Source organism: Accipiter gentilis, chromosome 30, assembly GCF_929443795.1.
Source record: "Accipiter gentilis chromosome 30, bAccGen1.1, whole genome shotgun sequence".
NCBI lineage: Eukaryota > Metazoa > Chordata > Aves > Accipitriformes > Accipitridae > Astur > Astur gentilis.
In genome coordinates, this window is record NC_064909.1 from 1,315,590 (window position 1) to 1,340,471 (window position 24,882).

Sequence of the window (24,882 nt, forward strand, 5' to 3'; positions counted from 1 at the left end):
CATGCTTTGATCAATAGGTCTTCTAGTCATTTTACTCTTTAACAGTTCTGGGGCTGATGTGCAGTTTAGCAGCCCAATTGGTGAGCTTCATCCCAGATGATTCTTCCTTGTTAGAAGGCTCCTCAATCCATTCCTTTGGAATTTTTAGTATTTTATTTATGAAATTACAATTAACTATGATTTGACAAGCACTGACATATTCTAGACAGATGTTTCAGTAGCTTCCTCCTCAGTCTCCCAGCACACCTCAGCTCAGATCTGTGTGTCCTGGTATTCCATCTAAAGTTTCTCATTAAGTGCAACTAGTGATTGCACCATTTTTTTGTGGTAACAATTTCACAACAGGCAACTTTAAAAAAAAAAACCAAAAACAAACAAACAAACAAAAAAAAAAAAACCAAAAAAACCCCAACAACACCCCCCTCCCCCCCAAAACCAAACCCAAAACACAAACCCCCCTTGCTTTCATTTGCAATCAAAGCAGGATTCAAATCCAGGTTTTCAGAGGTGAAAGGCTAATGGAGTAACCGAACACATTTGATGCCCCAAACAGTCTCTTTGCAACAGCATAATTACACTCCCAAACTAATTCCTCAATGGAATGCATAAAAGCAGAGCAGGTCCAGTGTATTAACTGGTCTTTTCTTTTCTACTTTGTTCAAGAACCATAAAACCCCAAGAAGAAGCAGGACTCCAAATTCAACTGTTATTTTAAAAGTTTTTCAGATAAGCAAAGCTGATGGGCTCAGAAACCAACTCAGGGTGGGAAAAAAACACTGGAGTTTATTAGTTTGGGACTTGCTTTTGTTTTCAAAGAGACAGGAAAAGCTGCAAAAACATGCTTTTCTCCTTGCTCTGTTAATTTGTTCAATATGCACTGATCAATTCCAGAAAACCAGTCAAACATGCTTCACGTTGCAGACTTCACAGTGCTTACTGTATTATATTCATTCATCAGTTGTTCATAAGGCACAGAAAGTTCTAACTCATTATTCGTAAAGGTAGATTCATCAGAGGATGGGAATTTTACCAGGTTTTTTGCAGTTTCAGATTCCTCTGCAAGATTATCATCCATGGAGGATTTTGATGTTTCCTCATCATCTGAGATATCTTCCTCTTCCTCATCATCTTCATTTACAAATGTTATATTGGCATTCTCAAATATTAAGGGTCGATAGTCTCTGGAATCCCACACTTCACCTTCTTCTTCACTAATCCTATCCAGCTGGTTTACAAACATGGTTCCTTCTAATGGGCTATCTCCAATACGTTTATCATGCAGGGGTCTCAGTACATGACCTTTTTGAATGTCCAGGGAAGCCTCATCATACTCGAATGACTCTGTCTTTGTGTAAGTCACCTGGGCATCTATACTGGCATTCTGCATGTTTTGTTTGGCATTTTCTACTTTAATCATTTTGTCATTGTTTGTCTTCAGGGCCTTCTTCCCAATTTGCTTAATAAGATCATTATAGGTCTCTTCCTTCTTTGAAAGGAAGCTGAAAATGTTGACATCCTTTGAGGTACCCATTTGAAGGGGTTTTTTAGACCGAGGATGGTTGTCAAAAGACTCTTTTCTTTTTTTTCTCCGTTTCTTGATTGCTTTGTGGACTTCCACAAACATACTGACCTTCCAGTTCACAAAGAGTGAAAGCCAAGCTAGTCCCAGATAGATCCATAACTCCACAAAATACCTGTAAAGGGCATGATAGTTTGCATCTGGATTTACACCTACAAAGAATTAAAAACAAGAACATTACTGGAAGATGACTCGCAGCTGATAAACCTTTGAAGTTATGACCCTGAGAACTACTCCCCTCCACACTAACAGAGCCTAGTTGTTTGAACACTGCTCTGAGAGGTGATAAGTGGGGATCTGAAACCCTTCTGAAAGTAAAAGTTGATCCCAGGTCTTCCACTTCTTGGCTGCATGTATTCTAACCACTGGACTACAACATCAAATGGCAACATACTTATCCTCTCCTTGTAAGCTATAAAAGTGAACTTTTTTTCCTGTTTGAAAATTATAAGCCTTCTCCCTTGCCATTGAGGTACAGATATAGGTACCTTCCTTGAGAAAAGGATTTAGAAGTCCACTTATAAGGACCATCTCCAAAGCCCTGAACAAGGCAGTGGATTTTAGAGAAAGACAAGATTTAGGAGGGAGACACCAGTATGCTCAGCATTTCCTGTTGACTAGTTCTAGACAGCTGCACAGAGAGCATTGCCCAGTACTTATGCACCCTGCTTAGTATACTGGATTCCATTCAAAGGTACGTAACTATCATGGTGGAAAGGATAGCTCCTTGACTGTAATAGGGACATGGGGCACCTGAAAGAGTTACGAACTCCAGAACTTGGCTCCAGACTTAGCCCAATAAAGGCCTTAGCTATCTAAACCAAGATTGAAGAGCCAGATCTAGTCCATTGGATCAGTACCTAGTTTTAAGTGAATCTTCTTTTCAGCAAAATGTTTTGGAAAAGCTTAGAAAGCACCTTTTCGAATTAGAGTTGGGAAATAGAACTGCCACACTATGCATGCAGTGAAATAATACATAAAATACAATTACTGACCAGCAACAAAATCTCCAAATCCTATGGTGGTGATAGTGATGAATGAGAAATAGAGGCCTTCAATGTAATCCCATCCTTCAGTCACCATAAAGACAAAGGGAGGAATAACGAGGTGGACCAAGACACCCCAAACAATGAAAATAGCTGTGCATGTAATTTGTGCTTTCCTCTGTAAAGAACAAAGAAAAAAAAGTCAGGGAAAGTTCTCCAAATTTTCTTTTCCCATCCATGGCATCAAGCATCATCTAACACTATCGGACATTTCAGAGTTTTGTGCTAACAGTTTATCAGCCGTAACTAAAAGTCACTGACTGAAGTAAACACACAACTTTTTTTTCCTTTATGCAGAACCCACTACTCTTACAACTACTTGCTCAAACAGGATTATTTCCTCATAGTTTTCTTTCACACTCTTGAAAAGTTTGATACTTTATAAATAGGCATGGGATACAGATATAACTCTAGTCTAAAAAGCAGTCAGTACCTCTGACTTTCTTTTTATTCATTTGAGTATAGAGGATCAGAAGTGTTTAAGATGCTTCTCTCCTATTTATGTCTCCTACCCTTTGCCACTCATGCAACCTCTGCACAAAGCTGCACACACACATGCATTTCACCATCATTTTCTGTACTTTCTTCTCAGGTATTGAACGAATAAATTTCTTGCTCTGTTTCTGAAACCAGGACCTAAACCAGTCCCACTGTCCTCCAGGCACTATGACCCTGCATTGCCCTCCATCTCTGTGGAGAGTTAGAACTGATATAGGACTCATTAGGGTGGGGAGGGGGGGAGACCACAACCAAAACAACACCAAAAAGCCACAAACAACAAAACCACAAGTCAGTAACTCAGAACAAAACCTTATTTTCTTGTTGGTTCACCGCACAGCAGGAATTACTCATGCTACCAGAGCAGCAGGTGTGAACAAAGCAGGACAGCTTGTTTCTGTGCCAGAGGAGTTTGCACAGAACGTCTGTGGAATGGAGCCTTACCTACATTTGTCCTACAAGTTTCTAATGTAAGGAGATGCATGTCTCCATAGAAGCTGCAAGATCTATATTTAGCATCAAAGGTTTCTACAAGATCTCATTTTGCTAAAACTTCTTGCAGAGCTAACGTATCAGACCCAATCCCCTTTCAGGCATTTCTACACACCACCATTTGGGAAAATTCATATTTGTGCAAATGATCACTTAGTACCAAGATTAGCAGGTTAAGTTAATAAGTGTAAGCTTAATTCATGCATCAAAAATACACAGCACAAGGGTAAACAAGCAAGGGCCTTACCAGGCTTACTCCTCTTTTTGTCAGAAACTGGCCCAGCCTCTTGGCACGTCCTCCAAAGAACTTCCCCAGAGCACTGATCCATGTCAAGCAGAGAGGAACTCCAAAGAGCCCATAAAATATGCAGAAGAGACGCCCAGAGGGTGTCTTTGGAGAAACATTTCCGTAACCTAAAAGACATAAGTATGTGCACCGTCTGTTCTTGATGCAGAGAATTCAAGGCAATTCCACCTATGCACAAAACAACATTGTGTGGGCTTTTGCTGTATCAGACACTCCTTACTTCACCATCTATAAGAGCTTTAGTCTACTCTAGCTGCTATCTTCTGAATCTGGATGCCTTCCAATTCTACTCTAGCAAACCTGTATTCCATTAATGCAAGCTGAGAATATCACCGCATTTTAAGTGTTTCCTAGATTTTGTGCATCTTTTTCCTGACAAGATGAGATAAATATGAACTAAAGCTCATCTCAAAACTTCTAATATGATTCCCCAGCCTTAGCCAGCACTGTTAAAAACTTGATTGATTCAATTTTATAGAATAAAAGCTCAAAATTCATCCTGAAGCTAGCTTCCACACGGAAGATCCACATTTAACATGTGACCTGGTACCTTTCCAGGGTAAGGGTTTGAGAGTTAAGTGCAAGGTAACTTGTGACATAGCAAGGTATTTCAACTGAATTTAGTTCTTTGCTGGTCACAGAACCCAACACAGCATTACAGACTCAGGCTCTAAAAATCAGCAGCCTATTTTCATAACTTCTGCCAGAGCTTTTTTATTTAGGTTTGTTCCTGACATCAACTTTTTGTCTTAAGTTATATTATAAGCTGGGTATTGTGAGTTTCAAATAATAAAGAAAACCAGAGTACTGCATATGGTTTAACAGTAAGACTTCCATTTCTGTATACCCCCAGCCTTGTCTGGCTATTTTGCATTCCTTTTTTTTTTTTTGCATTGTAGGTGTAGCAAGGGTGTAGCAACACCACATAGCAAAGATTTTTCTGTAAAAGGAGAAGGCAGATGATGTTAAGCTCTGAACATCTGTACATCAAAGGAATAAGAAATCTTTCAATGCAGAGGGTTTTACAAGCACAAATCAGTAGTGTAGTAGAAGACAACACTTATTTTACTTTGCCTTCTTAAAGAGATAAATAAAAAGTCTAGATCATTCTGCAAGCCAAGAACACTGATAATTCAGTAGCTTAAGAGGATGAATGTGAATAACAGGACAGCTATACAAAAACCTCATATGCACATGTTTTAAGTATTAGTTTAATTGAACTCTTTTTAATGCTTTTGTTTTGGGATTTTATGATTTGGAAATTTAAGTGCATGAATTAGTGGAACTGGAATGACACCAGTCATCCCCAACAGCACCTTGAATCCATTACTCATTGGAAAGGCACGCAATTCTTTTCTGTATACCCATGCAGACAGTGCCAAAACCCTGTTTTTTTCCTCTATGAACCTGCAGGTGAACATGTACTGTAGGTAACTCCAGCCATGGGCACTTTATCCAGTGGCTAGCTTGACACATAAATGGAAGAGTACAACACACTACAGCATACAGAAAACTACAGTTAGGAAAGTTGACATAATAAATACTTACCAATTGTAGTGATCACAGTAGCAGCAAAGATCACAGCATTAGGCCAATTCCAGTTGTTGAAAGTATTGTTCCCAGTGATGGCAACTCCCTGTCCAGCAGCATTTGACACAACCTGTAAGAAAACAGTTTACAGTCATTCTTGGAAAATCCTGGCAGCATGAAAAAAAAAAAGTGTCTGTCCCTCTCAGGTTTTCCCCCTTTGTTCAAACTTCCAAAATAATCACTCAAGTTTTTTGTGAAGGTTAGCCTAGTATATTCACCAACAATAATTTTATGAAATATTAAAAACTTGCTTCACCCAAGAAAAAGTAGTGCAGGTGCTCTGACATTTAAATAGGGGGGATTAATTAGATAAGCTTTTACTAGATTTACCAGTCTAACCCAAATAAATCTCTTCCAGAGACCAAGCACACTCCTCCAGACTGAACTAGCATTTAACCTCCAGTGCAGTTCTTCAATTTGGTTTAACATTAGGGACATCTTCAGAACTACTATCCATTTCAAAACACTGTTACACGCCTCAGCTTGTACATGGGTACATACATACATTAGGTATGAGTAGGACGTCATAGAATCCTTGGCAAAGCTAGTGCGATTAATGTTAATTCACCTGCTGTCCCTGGCAAAGTCAAACCATCTACAAGCCAACATAAAACTGTACTTTTCAGTAAAGGCAGACAAATTAACACTTTTCCAAAATATTTTATGCAAGAGGACTCCAATCATTGTCCTTGAATCAGGCCCCTTTCTTATCCCATCTTTGAATCTAGTATGCCATGATGAATGCAAAGCACTCGTTGACAATGTTTTAGGGAAGCAAGTGTAGTTATTGGCATTTCCACAGATTCAGCAAGTCAATTTTTTAACATCTGTTCAGGTCTTCAGGTGCTCAAGAATTTTTAACCATCTTCATCTTTCATAGGAAGGCACTTGGAAGACCCAGCCTCCCCTGCCTTTCCAAAACTAGACTGTAGAAAACACATTGATAAAAAAACCCTAATGACTATTTAGTGCAGAAAGTCAAAATTTCAGATCAAAATCATGCATCTTGCCAATTCTGACAGGTATTTCTACCTCCTTGAAGTAAAAGAGAAAAATGATTTATTATATTCTCTTCTAGAAGTCCCTAGTTATTTAAATCTTTGCTCTGTCACATCATGATGCAGTTAAAGCCTTCTCAGGTTAATCTGCTTTTTTCCCCTTCAGTGTAAACAAAGGTTGTCTGAACAAAACTCTGAGGCTATATCCATATACAGGAGAGGTGAAAGTATCTTCAAAAGTTGATTCATAACATTATCCCACTTTGTGTTTCTCCCTCAGTAAGTGTTGAGCACAGAAAGTATCTTGTGCTAAATACCTAAAATTGGAGGCAGTATACTTTTTTTTTTAAAATAAACTTGACAGGTGAGGTTTATCTTCAACTGGTATGAACTTAGATGTACCTACAACCAACTCTTCCTTCCCTTGTCACCCCTTGCTTCCTTCCTCCTTGATTAAGATCTGATCTTGGACCCAGCAGAGACTCAACACAAAGTTCAATCGCTACTGAAAACGTACACAAGTTAACACAGGTTTTAATTATTCCTGAGACTTATTACGTATCACCACCCTCCTACTGTAATAAAAATGCCCTCAGAGTGAATGTATTGTGCATATACAAGATGCAAATAAGTTAATTAAAAATGCACTTTCAACACACAAGCTATTACAGAAGATAAAAAGCATTGAAAGTGAATGAAGGTACATAACTAGATTTTTCTCCTGGTAAACTCAATGCATGTCCAAAACTGCATGCAGTGTCTTTCCACAGCCTACAGGCTCTGAATAGAAAAGGATAGAGAGAGTCTTCTCACCAAGGCAGTAATTTGTCATAAGAAAGTAGTGTTGAAATGAGAAGTAGCCTTAAAACAGGCAGGTCAACAGCAGGCAAGTAAACACACAATGCCATCCCCTTCCAAAAAAAAATAAAATTAAAAAAAAAAAAAAAAAATGTTTGAGGCAGCTACAGTGGATCACAGGAATTCATGTGAGTAGAGAACAAAGTAGCTTCATTTATTTCTGCTATGGTCTGCAGATGAACTTCCTAAAAGTCCCAAAGGACATCCAAAGTATGCGATAGACACAATCTGTGATCTATTATCCCTGAAAAGATTCTTTGACTTCTTCCACTGTCCAGCAACAGTGCACTAAATGTTATATCAAACACCAGTTCTCCAGTCATTTTGCATGCTATAAGCACACTGGGATTTTTTTTTTTGTTTTGTTATTTCCTCACAGAGCAACTGACCTTATAAGAGATGTACTGAAGTATCTGTTTCCATTGTCACTGGGCCATTATCTCATTGCATTACTCCACCTTCAGTCTGAGCTAATGAGTTCAGTTTCCCAGTACGTACAGTTAACATTAAGATCTGCCAGCATTTGGGGTCTGGAGGTGTGAAGGGCGCCCAAACCGAAGGGGAAGAAGCTGCTGGACTAAGTAGCACACGCCCTCCATGCCCAGGCAGTTAACATTATGGGGGAGAGATGACCAGATCTCTATATAAACACCTTAGAGAGAGACAGAGATATTATCCAGCCAAAGCTGTCACCCTCTCCCTGTCCCTATTTACACACAGCTATCAGCTATTAGCACACAATTATCTATGATCTACAGTCTAGTCTTTTAAGTTACTTTACGCCTGCAATAAGCCTGAGTGCACTATATGCATCCCAGCTGCAGGAACAAAGATGGTCACAAAACACGCTTAGATAGCTTTGGTGCAGTGGGAAATACATAGCCGCTTTCCAAGCAGCATTAACTTTTGCCCATATTGAAATAATTAAATATTTTGGCTTCAACAAACATTGTGAGTGGACACTATACAACTGAACAGCAAATATGGGTTCTTTTGCTTGGTAAATCTGTTAAGCAATCTCAGAGATGCCTTTATTTTCATACACTAGAATACAGAATGCCCCAGCTTGCCTGTGCTGGATTTCTTAAACTACAGAAAATTTACTCTAAAGAGTCTTTGGATGGGAAAATAGGGGGCAAGGAGGGAGAGTAAGAAAAGGGTAGATGGTGCAAGTTTTCTTAATATCTTGAAAGATGTCATCTAGAAAATACCTTTTCAAGTATGCCCAAATTCAAAAGCTGAAAATAGTTAACTAACTCAGAAGCTACACATCGCCTTAGACCCCACCTTGTGACAGTTTGTACTAATGAAGGCAGGACTTTATTTTCAGTCAAATGACTTCTGCCTCACAGGAGTCAAACCCCCTCTTCTCCCTCACTCCCCACCACTCCAATTCTGCACATTGGCAAAGGAAAAAGAAAAATAAGATCTAGAGTTCCTGGAGCTATTGCTGAAGGTAAACAGACTTGCAATTGCAGAGGGAGATTTAAGACACACATAAAACTAATAAATCTTCTGATGACATTAACACAAGTAGAAACTGGGATGCTATTTGAACATAATCAAGCAGACAATTTGCTCCACTTGCAGGTACTTCTCCACAAACCCGAGCATTGCTCCAATACAGCATTGTATTTCATGGGCTTGGTGACATGTTTATTAACTCTTGATGACCAGGTTCACTCAAGATTTACCAGATATCACAAGAAGTAGCTGTAAAATCTCCCCTATCTTGGGCAAAGGAGAGGAGTTTCTCTCAGATCCTTTGGGCACATGCCACTTGCATCCTCTCTACATGAGTACCAGTAGGGCTGAAAAGTTCTCAAACCAAATTTGAAAATAGCAAGGAGAAGCCTGGACCCACATAGATATTATGGATGTGTTCCTACCTCTATTTATTCTACTTCTCCATTTTTGCTGGGGGCAAGCCCATAACAGCAGCAAGGTTTTCCCAAACTAGGAAGCTACATACTAATGAATTTATTAAAATTGGTTTTTTTCTACTGGCCTGTCAAAATTTGCTAGGGCAAGCCTCTATGGTGGTTTAAAAGCTTGCAATAGTCAGCAGACATGTCTTAGCTGTCCTTGTCTTTGTATTAGCAGGAGGGATAGTTAAGTTTGAAATGTGATCAAAACCGCTGCAAGGTTAAATGGTTCACAACAGAATGACATTTAGTCCCTGTAGAAGTAATGCAAGGGTACAAAAGTAAGAGAACGCGCACACTGGGGACTGCCTCCAAGTGCGCGAGCTTTACCATAGCTAGGTATGTGGAATATGCCATTTTACTTTGGCTTCTTGGCCTTCAGAAGAAGGAAAAATGGGACAGAACTATCACCTTCTGCCTCTGTAAGCATGAAGTAGTGTGCAAGGCTTTGTTTTCTTTCTAGGAAAAGAAGAAAATATTCTTTTATACACTCCCTTCAGGTATTTATACACATTGATGAGATCTCCCTCAGCCTTTTCTTCAGGCTGAACAGTCCCAGCTCTCTCAGTCTTTCCTCATAGGAGGACCGGAGCACCCTCCGGTCCCTTGATCACCTTAGTGACTGTTTGCTGGACTCTCTCCAGCATGTCCCATGTCTCTTTTGTATCGGGGAGCCCAGAACCAGACACAGTACGCCAGGTGTGGCCTCACCAGCACAGAGTAGAAGGGAAGGATCACCTCCCTCGACCTGTTGGTAGTGCTTTGCCTAATGCAGCCCAGGATACCTTTAGCTACCTTGGCTGCAAGGGTACATTGTTGGCTCATGTTCAACTTGACATCCACCAGGACCCCAGGTCCTTTTCTGCAAAGCTGCTTTCCAGTGGGGTGGCCCCCAGCATGTACTGGTACCTGGATCCACATGCAGTTAGTGATTTTATTCCAAGAGTTAAGGACTGCAAGAAAGCTGTGGTACAGGTTTTGCATATCAAGTAGGTATAATCTTGTATTTGGCATGAAATCCTAGACACTATAATAAGTATTAGCTGGGTCTGATAACAATGAGCAATAGGAAAGAAAAAAGACTTTCGGGGTACTTATGGCCAGATAGATGGATAAGCCAGACTAAAGACACAAGACAATAAACAGGCTATATAAACTAGAGCAACAGATCCCGCCCCACAGGCACCCTATCACATAGAAGAACAACAGCCAGATATTGCTCAGTGCCAGCTCTCTTCTGAAGAGGCTGAAGCCTCCCATGTTATACAAAGCATTCCTTGGAGATCTGACACATAAGTCCAATGGTAGTTTTAAGCTTCTCCCAGTGGCATGAACAATTTTCTTTTGCAAATGTGAAGTGTTTCTCCATAAGAAACAAGATGTAATTGAACTATTAAGCTGAAATCATAACCAGTGGCTTTCATTCTACTCTCAAGAGTATTACCATGTACATAAAGGACAATCACAGCTGGCTGCTGCATCCAAAAGCAAAGGCCATTAAAGCAATAACTGATGCATCCTTTCAGGACTCTCAGGCTTTGTCCCAACTTCTGACTCTGAAGGAACATGGAGTGATTTTGCTTCTCTGTCAAGTTGTATAGAGGATGTAAACATTTAATGCACAGAAAACCACTGAGAATTACTACAAAGTATTTTGGAGACCTTCCTACAAGTAATAAAACTTCAACAGCAATCTCTTTTCACATTCACACCCAAATCTTTTATACAATTTGAAGAAACCAGAAAACTGTGTAGTAGTTATCTAATCATGGGTACATACAATACTAACAATTTAGCCAATCATAATAAAATTGTCCAGGGTAATGAGGTTTAAATTTATAATATCAGATGAAACTCTATACTGCTGTTCATCTTTAAGCAGATTTTAATTTTAACCAAATCCAGCAGCAGCAAAGCAAAACAAATACGAGAAGTGGTACAAGAGGCTGTATGGACATTTTTCATGATTTTTAAAATCAAGAAAAGGCTTAAAGTAACTCCTAAGTTACTTTAAAATAATAAAAAAATATTAAAAACCATGCCATGCAAATTGCACACCCTTCTATGTGTCCCCCATGGTTTTTGCAGTTACCTAGGTTTTCTGGCTCCAGCTATAAAGTTACAGTAGCAGTCAGCTGTTCATAATAATCAGATTTTTATATGCAAACAAAACATTTCATTGTTAATGTTTATCTTTCCAATAATAAAAAAATTGAGTCACATGTTAAGACTCCCAGGTCAGATACACACAACAAAGTTCTGCTGACCTAGATAATATTGTCTCAGGATTACATGTAAATAAAGAGAAAATAAACCCTCTCAGTCAGTATCCCTTTTGAAGGAAAAAAGTCTTTGGGTGGTCACAGCTAGATTGGTAGAACAACTTCCTCAGACTCATCATGGGGACAGGCAACACAGTGGCCACGGCCAGAAATTTCCTGCCCTGTTGGCATATTGCAATTTGACATCTGCTTGCATATTAAAAGCAGCAGAAACTATTTCACAGGCACAGCCTGAATCTGAAGTACTTTATACGTAGACCAAAAGTAGTAGATTCACAGTCAAACTAGGAATATACTAATCCTGGCTGACAGCTATCATAGCTCATCTATTGAGTAAGTTTGTGTGTCTACCTGTTAAGCAACAAATATATATTTAATATAATAATAAATGCCATAAGCTATTGTTTTGAGTTATAGTAGTTGGAGAAAGAGAAAAGAAAAGAAAAAAAAAAAGAAGAAAATAATGATTTAAAGCCAACTGCCTTCCACTCACACCCCTGATATGTCCTGATTGAATGAAGGATACTACCCATCAGAGAAAATATTTTCCTCACTAGACCATCTTGGCAGCTTGGGGTTTGGGTAAGGAAGGGGAAGGAGAAGCCATCTATCTAACTAATGGTTTTACCAATAAGTAAGAAACATTTTTGCCCCAATTACTTTTCATGTCTAGATATACAAGGTGTATACATGTAATGATTTAATGAAATTTTCTGTTTGAGTTCTCCAAAACCTTCATATCAACCTATATATTCTTGAGACTAAAATATTTCACCTCTCTCCCCAGCCTTCACTTTCAAAGACAGCTGCACTACTGCTAAGAAAATCTTCCTATGCCATGATGCTCACTTTGGTAGCCAGAGACACAATGTGGCAGAGCTGCAGAAAGATGAGAGAATACACATAAGGTTAAATGATTTCATCAAGGGAGCAGAAAGAGCAGCTATTCCAGTGTCATCTTTAGAAGGGCTGCTATACACGTGTCTGCACAGAGAAATCAAAGCTCACTGCTTCTTGGAGAAGGAAAAAAAGAAATCCTTTGAGGATTAGAATACAAAAAACCACAGCCTAGAATACAAAACAGCAGCACCCTATTTGGACACACATATTTCTGCCAGCCACTTGGCACCTGGCACACACAGTACGTAATCAGCTCAAGGCAAGAGTTCTCAGGGAAGGATGGTAGTAACTATCTACCCCTTTGGAGCAGCTCAAAGTCACCAAAAAAGCATATGCTTGTGGTTCCTGCCATCCTTTTTTACACCCCCATCTCTAGTGTAATGACAGGCTTATCCTGATTGCTCACTTGGACTCTGAGTTCCCAGCTGACTGAAACACACTGGCATATGACCAGGCCCAGCACAGAGGGCCAAGTGAACAAGTCTTTCAGGCTGCCTTCGCCACTTGACAGTCTCTGCAGGACTATGCTAACCAGCAGGACTTAGGATAGCTGACCTTTCATTTCCCTCTCAGCATTATCTGTGTTCACAATATGAATTTCATGTTTGTCAGGACGAGAACCATGCCAGATGTAAAAAGAAGTCTTTTTAGACGAGTCCTGGATTTCCTACTTCACTTCTGTGGGGAATGGTTTGCGACCTTTTTTGTAGAAAGAAAAATAAGACAAGTGAACCATATTGTCTCGGTCTAACAGGCAACACCCTTGTGACTTGCTAACCTGTGGAAGTTTTACTATCCTTTACTGACCTATGCAGAGAGTAGAATTGGAAGGTGGCTGGGGCAAGAGGTGCAGGATATGAGTCAGCAGCACCTGTGTTAGAGAAGGATGGTGGGATTTAATAAATTCCACATTTATTAAAGAGGACATCAGTTGACTACACAAGTCTGATTTCAGATAACTGAGCATGTAGGAGAGAATCTGCAGTTAATTCAACTGCTGTACACAGCATTTCTTCCCAACTATCCTATACTAGGAGTTGCTAGGTTCTCCAAGACTGTCACTAATACTAGAACTTGTACAGTCTATTTCAACAACTGTGAAATCTGAGGCAGAAACAGCTTGTTTCTAATAGCACAATGGGGTTATGGCCAGTAACCACCTACCACAAAGACAAAGTTGAAATTGAGGCAAAAAATAGGAAGTAGTCATTGAGGGAATAATGTTAACTTCTACTTATAAAAGAATAAAACCCCCGCAAGCCTCATGCTTGGTGTTGACAGATGTAAATAATAAACCTAATCAAAAGCAGACATGAACATTAGCTGAAAAGCTAGAGAGATCAATACAGTTACACAGGATTCCTTCCCCCTTATCTATGAATTGAACTGTAACAAAAATAAAATAAAACCCTGGAAAGTAAGTGTTAGTCCCCATGTTTACATTCCTACATAGGTCAGCTACAAATAGCAGGGGACAGATTTTCCCCTTGCTGTCATACACTGCATTTATAAAATAGTTGATTAAGTGTTATTGCAAGTAAAATAATATTTTGCATTTTTCAATCAACAGTTTAGTCTTAAAATACAGTTCCTATCAAAGGGCAAACTTTTGAAAATTCCCAGTTGGGGGAAAAAAACCCCAACTGGCAAAATATGGGTTTACATACTTCAGGCAAGGGTTTTCTTTTTAGCAATAGCAACATTTAATCCAGAATGAGATGGTATTTTCACACTCCTACAGATACCACAGATAGAATGTTATCTTGTCAGTTTTCCATAGTTTGCAGGGAAAGGAGAATGTCTTTAAGTTTTCCTCAACTCTTCTTTTTAACTGCTTACATATATCAGTGGTCTTCTGTGTTTTTTTTAACAAGGCAATTATAAAAGTTGTTTAAATTTGCTGAAAGTCACTTTAAATGATCCACCAGTATCTTAGCATACAAAATAGAAAGGTACATATATAGGTCAAACGCACTGTAGATACCACATTTCATCCAAAAGATTATAAAACACGATTGAACTTGCTCTGCAGAGAAAGTTTAGCTAATCTTGTTGATTCTTCATTTACCCAGGGAACTTCTCAGCATTTCATTCTATTCATACAACACTGCTTCTCAATGCATAAATGAATTATACAACCAAGACATTCTGTTGCTTTCCTTTCATTATGCTTAACTTCGGTCTGTCAGCAACTTGGACCTCCATCTAAGCATACTTTTTCTTACCTAATAGAGCCTCCAGCACATGCCACTTCATACAGAGCTGTCCCTACATCTAAGTCTGATATTTAAAGAATGCATGTAAATACATGCCTAGTTTTCACTTTGCATAGTTCTGTTATATAACAGGACAGCAAACCAGACATGGTTTGTGTCTGTTAATTTAGAATACAGCACACCCAGAGGGCTTTTTTACATGCATCTTGGTTTCTTAATTAGGCTGTTTTGTCACAATTCTTTATTGATTTATTTTTTCTTAATATTGGGGAAACTCCCGTTCGTAGACTTCAACATGCCTAGCACTTTTTTTTCTTTTTTTCCTTTTCTTTTTTTTTTTTTTCCCAAAGCAGCTTTGCTAGTTTTATTAGATGGAGAAAGCACAGAGTGGGATACATTGTCTTGTACTGGACTTTGAAACCAGATTCCAATTAAAGTAATTAAGTAAATGCTATGAGGAAAGCCATGGATTAGAGCTTCAGATTCTTTTAAATTTACTGATTAGCCAGGAAAGCAGAACAGGCTGTCTAGTACTAGCACCTGAAGAGCACAGCATTAAACACAGGTGTACAAGGTAGTACCAAACCCAGAGAAACACAGAAGTGGTCTTCAGCAGATGGAAAATACTCTTGACTGAACTGGATCACTCTGCTATAAAGAAAACCTGTGTATGTCTTTCGAAGAACATTACTGAGCTTGAAAAGGGACTAGAAAGCATTCATATTTTAACCCTACACACATACTTTTACACTGGAAAATATTTGCTATTTAGTGTAGTTCTGAGGAAGCTTCATCTGTGGTTGATTTAAGTGCTCAGAACTGAGGAAGAACACAGATATATCCCAAAGCAAACTGGAACAGCTCAACAGTGAGCTCTATGGTATCTCTGCAGAAAAGACAGTTTGTTGGATATGCCAATGAATTCCTATTTGCACCTGAAGTTATATCAGGTTAGCTGTTCTTTTTTAAAATTCACACTACCCAATCCTAGAATAACCTCTATGTACAGAGAGCATTTAAACAAGACCATCCTTGCTATGAGTTAGTGTACTACTGCACACAGACTCCAGGACTTTCCAAAACTGTTGTAAGTGAAGGTTTTCAAACGCACTTTCATTTGGATGCAATGCCATCATAAATAAAACTGAAGAGAGACTACTGTCACGGATCCCTACCTTTATTAGGCAGGCTAGTGGCCTAAATATCCATCCTGACCTTGCAGAAGAGACCCTCTTTCTAACTATTCTGCTAAGTGGAATGGAGTTTTCTCCCATCTTCTCCCAAGCACTGATGACAGCACTTTTTCGCCCCCCTTTGGCATCATTATTTTAACACACCACCAATTATGCATGTTAAACAATGCAGGAAGTTCTTCAGTGGTCTCAAAAGGCACAGAGCGAAAACTTAAATAAGCCTGGGCACTTCAGGTTTTTTCCTCCTGGGTTTTTGTTTTATATTTTTGCAAGTGCAATGTGTGTGGGGGAACAATATTAAAAAGATAAATTTGTAGCAGGGACCAAGCATCAAACATCAACTGCTGACACTGAAAACCCAGTAAAGAAAGGAAATTATTTGTTTAACCTGTGAAGGGTATTCTTACTAAAGACAGTACTAGCACAAGCATCTCTTCTTGCCACTGTGTTCTCTAACTCTATACGCTTCCTTGTTGGCAAAAAGAACAAGGGTAGAGAATGCGCATTTGTCACAGATAGGAACACTTGTTATTTCATTCTTTTAAGTGCTCATTTGTTTTCTTGTTTTTTGATTACAATTTAACCAGATTAAGTGATCTTTTAGAAAGGCAATCGGTTAATTAATCCATATTGGGCAGAACAAATAATGCTCTTCAAGCATAATCTCAATTTACTACCCAGAAATAGCTCTAATCAGTCAGAGACAAAAAGGGGGGAAAAGGTTTTTACATGCAAAATTAGAAGACATGCTCTACCCTGGTTTTAGCTTGTTATCTGAAGGCCATGCAATAAATCATGAATTTAGAGGAGATGCAAAGAACCATCTTTGTACTTGCTTCAACCTGTAAGACTCATAAAAATTTAATTGTGGCTAATATTTATGAGTCTGGAGGCCTCAGGACACAGTCCAGTGGAAACAATTTGTGAGTCTACAGTCAAATTAATTCCACATTATTGTTTGGAAATAGAGAAGGTAAATAATAGTGACAGCTATTCCCTGCTTGGAAAGATGATCAAAATTAGACAAAGCATGAGCAGGATGAAACAGCATACAGAAGAAATGAGGATAAATACCTTGGGCATTTCTACAGTGCCAGCATTAGATATACTCAATATTCTTCTCTCTCTGCCCCCCTGTCCCCCAAGTTAAAACCAGACATTCAAGTGCTGACCTTTTTAGTAGTTCACATAGATTTAAATGCTGATCACTACAACAAATTGTACTCTACCTACAGCAAGTCCTTAGGGTTGCTTCTACTTAGATAAAGAGTCTTAGTATTGCTGTAATGTACTGCAAGATGACCTGCTCAATCAGCACTGGCAACTAGCACCATCACCTCTTCATTCCCACCAGGGTGAACACAAGCTTCACAAAATGTATTGGTATTTTTGAGTTTTGCATGGAAAGTTACAGCTGAGTAATAAACCTAGTCAAGAAAGCTTGCCTGAGGACATAATGCAAGTGCACTTTTTTTTTTTTTTTTTTTTTTTTTTTTTTTTTTTTTTTTTTGTTCCTTGGCATGGAGAACAAGGGCTGGGAGTTTTAAAGTTAATGGAAAATATCCTGGGGAATAATCACCATTGACACGATGAGAGGATCATCTCCTGTGGAACAAACAAGTGCGCAGGGAACAAATGTACCACTTAACCCTCCTAGCTTCCCAACTTCTGCAGCATCTGAAAATTAATAGAAAAACAGTAGTTCCAGGAAAGGGTGTTAATTTAACAACAGAAAATGCCTGCCTGTGGAAGAGAACCACTGGAAAACCATTTGACTTAGCAGAATTATATCCTTCTACTGGAGAGAGCAGACTAGCAAAACACAGCTTAAAATTTATCTTAGTTTCCGCAATTTCCTCCTTCAGTCTATGCTATGAACTGAATCTCTCCTTAAATCAACCTGAAGTAAGAGCAAAGTTCCAGAACTGTATCTTGAAATTGGACCTTATTGCCCTTGAAAGCAATATAGGTTTTGTCATCAATTTTATTTAGAGAAGATAAGGTATTATACAGATAGCACATGAGTTGTGATAAGGCCCAGCAGTGCTGTAAACTTAAAAAAACAGTGACAGAGCAATCAGCTGGCACACTGGCTGTATCTTTTAGAGTCATTTACTGGCATCATTTCAGTCATTAGCAAGGATGGCACCACACCTTTCATTTGTATTACCCATGTACCTGGGCACCCTGTAAATCTGGTGATACTATAGACTTTGACATACCTTCAAGATATAAACACCTTTTTCAAACTTTTATTGCTCAGCTGATTTGAGAGGCCTGCAAACAGTCCTGGCCAATTGTACATTAAATCATTACTGCTTTAGTTTCAAGTATAATGTATCTTAACGAAGAATAGTGTTTCAAAAATTGGGTATTTTTAAAGTCAGCTTTAAGATGTCCTAGTCACCCAATGCAATTTATTCTGCTTCTCCTTTTCCACTCTCTGACATAAAACCACTATTACAACCTACAGCAGTAAAGACAAAGCGAATACATTTTTTTCATTACATCTCATCAGTCCAGTCATACTGTTTAGGCATCCCAACAGTAGAAGCACATCAATAAAAACAAAAGGGGAAGAACTTCAAGGAACAGCTAGATGCTTGAAATCCCTTTCCTGATGTCTTGCTGTCATTCTGCAAAGCACTGGTGAAACTTAGCTGGCACAATTTCTACAGTTCTGGTCATTCACCTTCAAGAAATGGGAACAGAGGTAAGACAAGGGCTAGAAGAATGAGGAGACTATTATGAGTCAGCCAAAGCAATTTGTACTGCAAAAATAAAAGCTGAGTGGGGATAGCATTGCTTTCTTTTGTACTACATCAGAAACTACAATGCAAGACTACAAACAAAACCCAGTGTTGGTATAAGAGCAAAACAAAAAAACTGAGCATGAGTGAAATTAACCTGTAAATTTAAACAGGTTCTCAACCTATGCAATAGATTTTAATCAAAGCATTCAGCATAGTAGTGTAGATGAACCTCCCTGTCTAAACCAAGATCCAGCTTAACAATGATTGGTTTAGTTTAATGTAAATATTTCTACAACATGGCGTTACAGGTAACATTTTGGATCTGAAATCCTTCTTACAATTATAGTGCATTGGGGAGCATATTATTGTCCTACAGTAAAATCCTCTCAGTAAGAGAGGAGTTCTTCAGACAGAAGTTGTGAGAAAGAGTAAACAATTTCACCATTTTCTGTGGCACCATTCAAAGGCATGCAGGAGTTCTTCCTCAAGGATTGACATGATGCAGGGTAGGAAAGAGGTAAATGCTAAATAGTAAAACAAATTACTTGGAAAGGATCAACTGTACTGATAAATAGAACACCAAAACTTTTGCAGCGCCAGCTTGATTTATATTTTTTTCCTGGCAGACTTCTAACAGGAGTTTTAAAAGGTCTTTCAGTAAGGCTCAAGCATCATAAAATACATGTAATTTCCTTTACTGAGTACACTCATAGTTCTACAAAGTGGACACATTGCCCTACTGATTTTGCGAAGCCTCATCTTAAGGCCACATTTAAGAGAAGTACTAGTCAAGATCAGTGATTTTGTAACGATAATTTGCACTCCTTACTTATACAAAGTGCTGTTCTACTGAAGTTTTACAGATGGCTGTTACATCTACAGCTACAGACATAACAAGAGCTATCCTCTTCGAATTAAGCAAGTATTGCATGAAAATATTCCAGCTGATAACGGAAACAGAACACTAATCAAGGATTGCAGCAGAAACACTACACAGCTGGGGGAGGGGGGTGAAGAAGGATAGGTCTTTGTTCTTTTGTTTTGTAAAAAGCAAAGCAAGAATTACATTTATCCTTTCAGCTTTCCAACATAAACCTCTATTTTACAAAACAGTATTTTAAAAATAGGCAGTTTGAGAAATTTTCAGTCAAAAGACACATAAGTGTTTTCTAAAAACTCCTCACATTGTGTACACGTTTGCGGAATCCTGTTGTACTCTGCCCAGCCAGTATTTGGATAATGCTTATTGATTTCATAGTCTGCAACAAGTTCTGGATTTTGATTTTTTCTCCGTCCTCAGGGAAACTCCCCATTGCTTTCCCAAACTACCTCTATTGAATGGAATGCCTCAAGTCTGAGGCTTCAGTTTGCACGCAGTAAATTCAAGAATAAGGCCACAAAAGCATGTTCAGCCCAAACAAGGTTGGACATAAGCACATGCCCCTTTTTCCTTACCAAGGCAAGTTGAGGCCAAGCCAGCATTGCTCACATGACTTGACAGGAAAACTGTGAGTAGTCAGGTCTTTGGAAATATTTATTGCTGTTTCTGTACCTTAAGTGTGTAATAATGAACTTTCTTGTGGCTACATCAGCAGTTTTCATTCTTAGAAATGAAATCAATCATGTAATCAAGCCCCTAAGAGAAAGCACAGAAGAACTTAAAGCCACTGTTTGATCAGAAATCAAGTAGTCATAAGCTGCTACATGGTGATTATTTGGGGGGGGGGGGGGGGGGGCAGGGGGGCAAATTGAACCATTACAGTTGAATGATTAAGTTTCTCCTCACTACCAACCTTTGCTATCCTGCTGCTAACCCTCCCTTTGCCATAACTAGCTAACAGCATGCTTTATTAGTGACCTGCCAGCCCAGATGTGTGAAAAAGACAACTAAAGGTAAACAATCGTAATGAGAGAATTAATTAATTCTCCAATAAACCCCCAAGTTTTGGAATAGTTTCTATTTTAGGATGAAACATGAAGTCAAGCGAGACTTAGGTGGTAAGATCTCATTAAAATAAAATTTAAAAAAAAAAAATCATTTGAACAAATGGAGCTCTACTTCCATTCTGCAGGACAAATAGGTGTTACTGTTTCCTCTGGAAAAACATTCTATTTTGTAGGGATATTAACCTCTTGGAGGCATGTCAATATTTTTACAGCATGCACTGTTTAAGACTTGCTTGTGTATGATGTATAGCATGGACAGTTAATTTTCCTATAAGTCATAATTCATAGGACAAACAATGTGAGGAGTATTAATGGAAAGAGATCAACAAAGTTATTTCCTTTTTGTGGCTTTCTGCAGAGTTAAATAATAAGTAAAACTCATAATTCAGCAAATTAGTTAACTGAAACTATTTTGTCATTGCAGAATTGAACGCTGAAGCTCACCTATTTGTGATACTTGCAGATCCTATGCTTGAATGAACTAATGCTGCTTAACGTTATTTCTCCTTTCCACTTACATGCAATAGATGTAGGCAGCTGGTTTCTTTGACAGATCACGACTATAAAATTTAACAGTTGATATGGATTTTTTCCCCTATTAGTTTCAGGACTAGATTCTACTTTAATGAACTAGTTAATAAACTATTTTGATGAAAAGCATATTCAGTGCTTTACCAGCATTCCCTTCCTCTTGCGATTAATGCAATTATAGCACTGTTTCCTTTTCACTTTCCCAAGTTCCACATAGACATGTTTTGAAGACAAATTAACTAAAGGTTACTGCTGCATGAGAACTGCAGCTGTTCTGCAGATGCTGAGTGTCCCAACTTTTCTTTGGTCTCCAATTACTCTCATTCAGAAATAAAATCTATCAGATGATTTCATAGCTTTCATTAATACAGATTAATTTTGAGGGCTTCTGTGCCAATTTGTTTATAACACACATTTCCTTGTTTGCAGGAAAAAAAAAAGTATTTCAACAACTTTTAGGTTACACCAGCTGAAATTAAGAATTTGGAATAATCTATAATAGCAGATTAGGCTTCCTTTCTATCTGAATAGATACATGGTGACTATTGTAGCCAACTCCCCTTTAAAAGAGCTTTGAAAAATGCTGTTGTCCCCATTTTAGAGATAAGAAAGTGGAAGCAGAAGAGTCAAGAGTTTAATCAAGCCCCCACACCAGTTGGTGACCTATGTTAGGCAGGGTTAGAACCAGTGTTTACATCAGACTATTGCAACAGAGTTGGTACCGATTGCATAAGCAGATGCTAACCCATGCAGCAGTCTAAGTTTCCAAAATAATATATTTCAGTTTAGCTGCAATTGATTTAAGTAGATTTAAATTAAACCCAAACAATCCTAGTATCAATAAAAACAGTTTACTGAGATTAATTTACTAGATGAGGAGGTGTTGGACCACATCTTCAAAGTGTTGCAATTTTCCCCCCCAACCCCTTTATTCAAACAAGGCCTCAAGACCTGGAGCAGCAACTCAGCAATCTAGTTAATCTTTGCAGATTTTCACCCACCCATAAAATAGTATAAACTGGAATACTTAGACAGAAAAGCCTTGATACTATACAGGGGAAGTAAAAGAGGAAGCTGAGTTTAAAATGAAGCTTCCCCCCTGCCCCCCCTGCTTTCCATGTATAAGAATAGTTCATAAGGACAAGTCAAAACACAGGTGATCCAAGCTTGACAACTTTGCTTACAGAGGCCTAAATAAGCTTTTCAACTTAGTGAATGAATTGCAGCATAAAGTATCATTGCATTAAGAAGCATATTATGCTCTCTCCCATATCCATGCATAAACACATGCTTCAGATTAAGAAATGTACAGAAAGTCACTTTGTTAGAACACCTTGAAAACTTTGGAATTCGTTTCTTAGTAGCTAGGACCAAAATGTTATAAATTTTTGGTTTCACAAGCATTTTTGTATTTCATCCCCAAGTTTCAATACATTAAAGGTCTTGTTTCTCTGAAGACAAACTAGAAGTTGCTGCCCAAGTGTGCTAGTAGCATCACCCATCTCATTTCCTATTTAACAACCTATCTTAAGGAGAAATAAGTTTAAAAAAAAAAAAAAAAAAGAAGCAAGCACATCCTGGTAAAACAACTGTTGCTTGTCTTGACAGTTCAGGGAGCTTACATATGCTAGAATGAAAATCTTATTTGTCCCAACAGCATAAAATCAATGAAACAAAACTGAAAGTGATCAGACTTGGGTGGAGCAGAGTACCAAGTGTAACAACATTTTTAAGCAAGTAAACATTTGAACTACAGAACAGGAGCAAAACAGGGTCACACTGTTAGCTATTAACTCTTTGGGGTAGAACCTTTACTAACGCACCTTGTTAAGCCAAACAAACAAAGTTTCCAGGGTCAACCAAAAACTTTACATAACCTCAACCATGCGAGTCTCTCTCCCTGTATCTGTCCATCAGACAGCAGGAGGAGGAGGCAAGACAAGGCAGGCTTCCAGTGTCAACATGGACAGGATGCTTTGTATGAATAGCAAGGTGATGGGTTTATGTTAAGAGGAGGAACAAGGGGGAAAAGTCTGCCACAGAAATACTATCTGCTTTGAGATTCCTGTTACTATGTATTTAGCTTTATCCAGGGCTTAACCTGAGACAAAATTTTATGTTACTTACTATAAATCCCTTCAACACTAGATTAGCTCAAGACTGATCTTTGAGGAGGACTGAGGAAGGAGAGGAGGCTGGTCTGGACAAATGTTTTCAAATATAGATACAGAGATCTGCCAGCACAATTACGGCAGGATAGAAAGAAGTGTGATCAGTTACTAAGATAAGCACACTGGAAAACAGTCTGATCTAGACAGTCTCAGACCTGAAATAGCACAACTTGCCTAGTCTACCTTGTTTCTTCTGCTGGATGAGTGAATTAGACTGGTCATAGCATCAGTTTGCTGGTAAGCACTGCCTATGCATTAAAATATTTCTTAAACACAGTTGTGTCAGCATACACACAAACCCCATTTTTGCAGGAATAGTATAATATTAAAAACCCACACACATACAACATGCATATTGGAACACAATCTTCTGCTATTCTATTATCTTCAGCACTGCATTACTAAGTGCACATAAAGGTCTTTCTTCCCAAGAGAGCTTCCAATCAAAAACTTTGACAAAAAGCAGAGCAGATACTTCAATAATCTTTTCAGTCCCCTATCACATTTAGCTCCTGGATAAAAACCGATGGTAAACAAGTCATTGAATATATCATGTATAAAGTATTTTGATTAAGTGAAATGGCAGGTTTAGTCCACTGAGAATATCTTCCAATTTTAAGACTACCAAACAGTGCACACTTTCAGATTCATAGTTTCCCATATATTTGCAGATCACTCCTAAGCATCTAAGACAAGACAAGTTGAAAGCAAAGAGTAATGTACAAGCATTGACATGTGGCAGGTAATTAACAGGCTCTGTGCCCTGACACTTCTCAACTGTCCCATCCCTGAGGATGTATGAAAGCCAAACCCCTTTGATATCTTCTTGCTACTGTATTAAAGGGAAGAAGAATTAGCTAGCAGAAGCACTGTAGTTGCTGCCTTCTGTTTGTTACACTCTTTTCCTTCCTAACCTGGATTTCCTGCAACTGATATCTCTAAACATTCAGCAGGCATCTATAATCTTCTTAGAAGCTGAGACAGAGGAAGCACTTGCACATTGCTAAGTAGAGAACCCACTAGCTTAAAAGCTGCTCAACATGCAAGATGCTCAGAGTCATCAAAATCACAGAAAAGCTGCAGTTACCTCAAATAAGTGAGACTGTTTTCCTAAGATGCACAGAATTCAGCTGAAAGCACCTAGTCAATGCCTAGCGTGAAACTACTTTATTGCAGTGTTTCTCGGCTAGGAAACAACAACAAGAAGCAGACAGCTGTGGGGACATCTGTCCAAATAACCAACTGTCTAATTGTAGCAGAACTGAGCAAGCATTCTTAAAACACATGCAAATAAAGCCAAGGCACTCTCAGAGTGTGAACTATATTTTACTTTTCTTACATGTAAGATAAAGACATCTATGCTCCCTTCATTAATCAAGCTGACAGCTTTAGGACCTTGCAGAGACTACATAGCAAGTTCATGAAAAAGCGCAGTTATCCTACAGTCACAATCCAGCTAAGACACTACCTTGAAAATCTAGTATTACTGTAAACAAATCACATAGAGACACAACAAAATTAGCGACTGGTTTTGCTGCTACAACAGCTTCAACGTTTTTCATTCTTCCTCTCCTTTCTCTTGCCGTCTGCCCCAAA

At 38.6% G+C, this 24,882-nt stretch overlaps 1 protein-coding gene across 2 annotated transcripts in view; it reads right to left on the reverse strand.

Annotated features, from left to right (window-relative positions):
- Nucleotides 1-431: 431 nt before the first annotated feature.
- KCNK5 (potassium two pore domain channel subfamily K member 5) overlaps nucleotides 432-24,882 on the reverse strand; it is a 33,057-nt gene continuing 8,606 nt past the window's right edge. The window contains exons 1-5 of one of the 2 annotated variants that reach the window (XM_049833774.1): nucleotides 9,624-9,669; nucleotides 5,471-5,582; nucleotides 3,863-4,029; nucleotides 2,575-2,743; nucleotides 432-1,731 (exon numbers count right to left, since the gene is read on the reverse strand). In XM_049833774.1, coding sequence (XP_049689731.1) covers nucleotides 911-1,731; nucleotides 2,575-2,743; nucleotides 3,863-4,029; nucleotides 5,471-5,582; nucleotides 9,624-9,650 — 1,296 coding nt within the window. In that variant the 5' untranslated portion in view covers nucleotides 9,651-9,669 and the 3' untranslated portion in view covers nucleotides 432-910. Of the gene's footprint in view, nucleotides 1,732-2,574; nucleotides 2,744-3,862; nucleotides 4,030-5,470; nucleotides 5,583-9,623; nucleotides 9,670-24,882 lie in introns of those variants that run through there. The other variant, XM_049833773.1, reaches the window with a different exon arrangement.